The 2088-nt window shown below is 49.9% G+C and overlaps 1 protein-coding gene across 1 annotated transcript; it reads right to left on the bottom strand.

Moving 5' to 3' along the window:
• Positions 1 to 77: 77 nt before the first annotated feature.
• On the bottom strand, positions 78 to 1917 carry GJD2 (gap junction protein delta 2). Its single transcript, XM_019649187.1, has 2 exons — positions 1847 to 1917; positions 78 to 1748 (listed from the first exon to the last, which is right to left on the bottom strand). The coding sequence occupies exons 1-2, from the start codon at positions 1915 to 1917 to the stop codon at positions 815 to 817; spliced, it is 1005 nt and encodes a 334-aa protein (XP_019504732.1). The 3' UTR covers positions 78 to 814.
• Positions 1918 to 2088: the final 171 nt, after the last annotated feature.

Below are 2088 nucleotides of genomic sequence, written 5' to 3'. Positions count from 1 at the left end.
ATCCCAAAGTTCATAATCACATGCCTAACAGTGCAATGACCATCTCACAGAAGTGTTATAGTTGCATATTGCAATTCCCTCCCTCCCACCCAGCCCCTGCCCCTAATAAACAGCACCAGTGCAGTTTGAGTTAGAAAATGGGAAATGTTGAGACATTCCTAAGGTTTTCATAATGATGGAGGGTCATTCAGATGGGGCTCTAATGCAAACCTTTGCCATGACCATTCTCCAAAAACCACCCCATGTAATTCCCTCTAGCTTCCAGATGAACCATATTAGGTCTATTGGAAGGCCAGATTCAGGGGGGAGAAAAAAAACTGGCATGCTATCCTGGGTTGAGGGAGAGGGCCATGCTGATGGAGGAATTACATAAAGAATGCCTCAAGGACGTTTGTCCTGCAGCCCAGAATGAAGGGATGTGTTGAGATAGGTCACAAGTTTTGTACCAGTGAAGTATTTGATTCATGCCATTCACCAGGATACAGAGCTCAGCAGAGCTAAGTCCTACTTGGTGGTTATGCAAGTCCACTGTTAATCAAGATTAGATTGGGCCATAATAGAAAAGGTCCCAAAGATGTCCAACTCGTCCATCTCATCACTGTACCCAATTGTCTCTGTGGAAACAGTGGTGTGACGTGTAGTAATGGTTCTACTTTCTCTCCTCTCCCACTGATACAGGATCTTCTCCTAACCAGCCTTATTATATATCTCAATGGTGAGAGTCACATAAATGAGGGCAGGTACAGCCACTCTTGAGCAGTCACCTGTCTCGGGGCTACTTGTCATCCCCTAGGCCTTCCCAGAACCTGTTCCTTCACACATAGGCAGAGTCACTGGACTGAGTCCTGCCAAAGTTGGGCACACTGACCCGGGGCAGGTCCTTGTTGCGGATCTCGTAGACTGACTTCCTCTTGGCCTGGGCCCCTCGCACTGCCAGCTTGATCTTGCGCCATCCCAAGTGGTTGAGTTCAGCCAGGTTGAGCACAACGCAGATGCCACTCACAGCAAACATGAACACGAGAAAGACGGTCTTCTCAGTCGGCCGGGACACATAACATTCCACCTCCTTGATGCAGGGGTAGCGGTCACACTCATACAAGCCCGGGACGCTGAAACCATAGAGAAAGTATTGGCCCACCAGAAACCCAATCTCCAGGGCATTCCGGAACACCACTTGGATAATGTAGAAGCGGGAGATGCCTTCCTGCCTCCGGAGCTTGGATCGGGCTGCAGTGCGGAGCCCTGACGGGTGTGGGGTCAGCTCCTTCACCTCTAAACAATCTGGCTCTGTCTCCTTACTGGTGTTCTCTGTGTTCTGCAGCACCCCATTGACGATGGCATTTTGCAGCTTCTTATCTTCTCGTTTTCCACCACCACTGCCCCCACCCCCAGTTCCTCCAGGACCTCCCATGGACTCAGGGGGGTCTCTGTCCAGGGCGAGGAAGACGGTAGAGTAGCGGCGTTCTCGCTGCTTGGCGGACTGGTGCACAGAGTAGGTGATGAAGCAGAGACTGGGGGTACACACCATTATGATCTGGAAGACCCAGTAACGGATGTGGGAAATGGGAAAGGCGCGGTCATAGCAGGCCTGGTTACAGCCGGGCTGCAGGGTGTTGCACACAAACATGGTCTGCTCATCATCGTACACTGTCTCCCCCACAATGGCCACAATGAGGATCCGGAAGATCACCACCACAGTCAACAGGATCCTGAGCAGGGGGAGAGGGAGGGAGAGAGGTTCTCGTGGGCTGACTCACTAGCTAGGAAACCCCTGCTCCTCCCTCCCGGGCTCTGCCCTGGTGTTTACCAGCCCTTTGCCTGGGGAGCTGTCCATCCCTTGTGGTACTGAACTGGGAACCTAGGGAGCGTTTGTCTCTTCCCTTCCTGCTGGGTGCTGGTCGACTGGGAGCACTTCATGTTATAGGGACCTCAGATATATATATATATATATATATATATATATATATATACAGAGGGTGCCAAAAAAAAGTATGCACATTTTAAGAAAGGAAACAACTGTATTAAAATTGTAACACTCAATATATACTAATAACAAAAGATGAATACAAGTCATGTTTTACTTCTGCA

This window comes from Hipposideros armiger, unplaced genomic scaffold, assembly GCF_001890085.2.
Source record: "Hipposideros armiger isolate ML-2016 unplaced genomic scaffold, ASM189008v1 scaffold_130, whole genome shotgun sequence".
NCBI classification, from domain to species: domain Eukaryota; kingdom Metazoa; phylum Chordata; class Mammalia; order Chiroptera; family Hipposideridae; genus Hipposideros; species Hipposideros armiger.
The sequence above is the reverse complement of the archived record's forward strand: the minus strand, read 5'-3'. Positions and strand labels throughout refer to the sequence as shown.

Coding starts and splice junctions, on each gene's coding strand:
- GJD2 (XM_019649187.1), bottom strand. CDS start 1,917: ATGAAGTGCTCCCAGTCGACCAGCACCCAGCAGGAAGGGAAGAGACAA. Junction 1,749..1,846: donor CTCCCTAGGTTCCCAGTTCA/GTACCACAAGGG, acceptor CTAGTGAGTCAG/CCCACGAGAACCTCTCTCCC.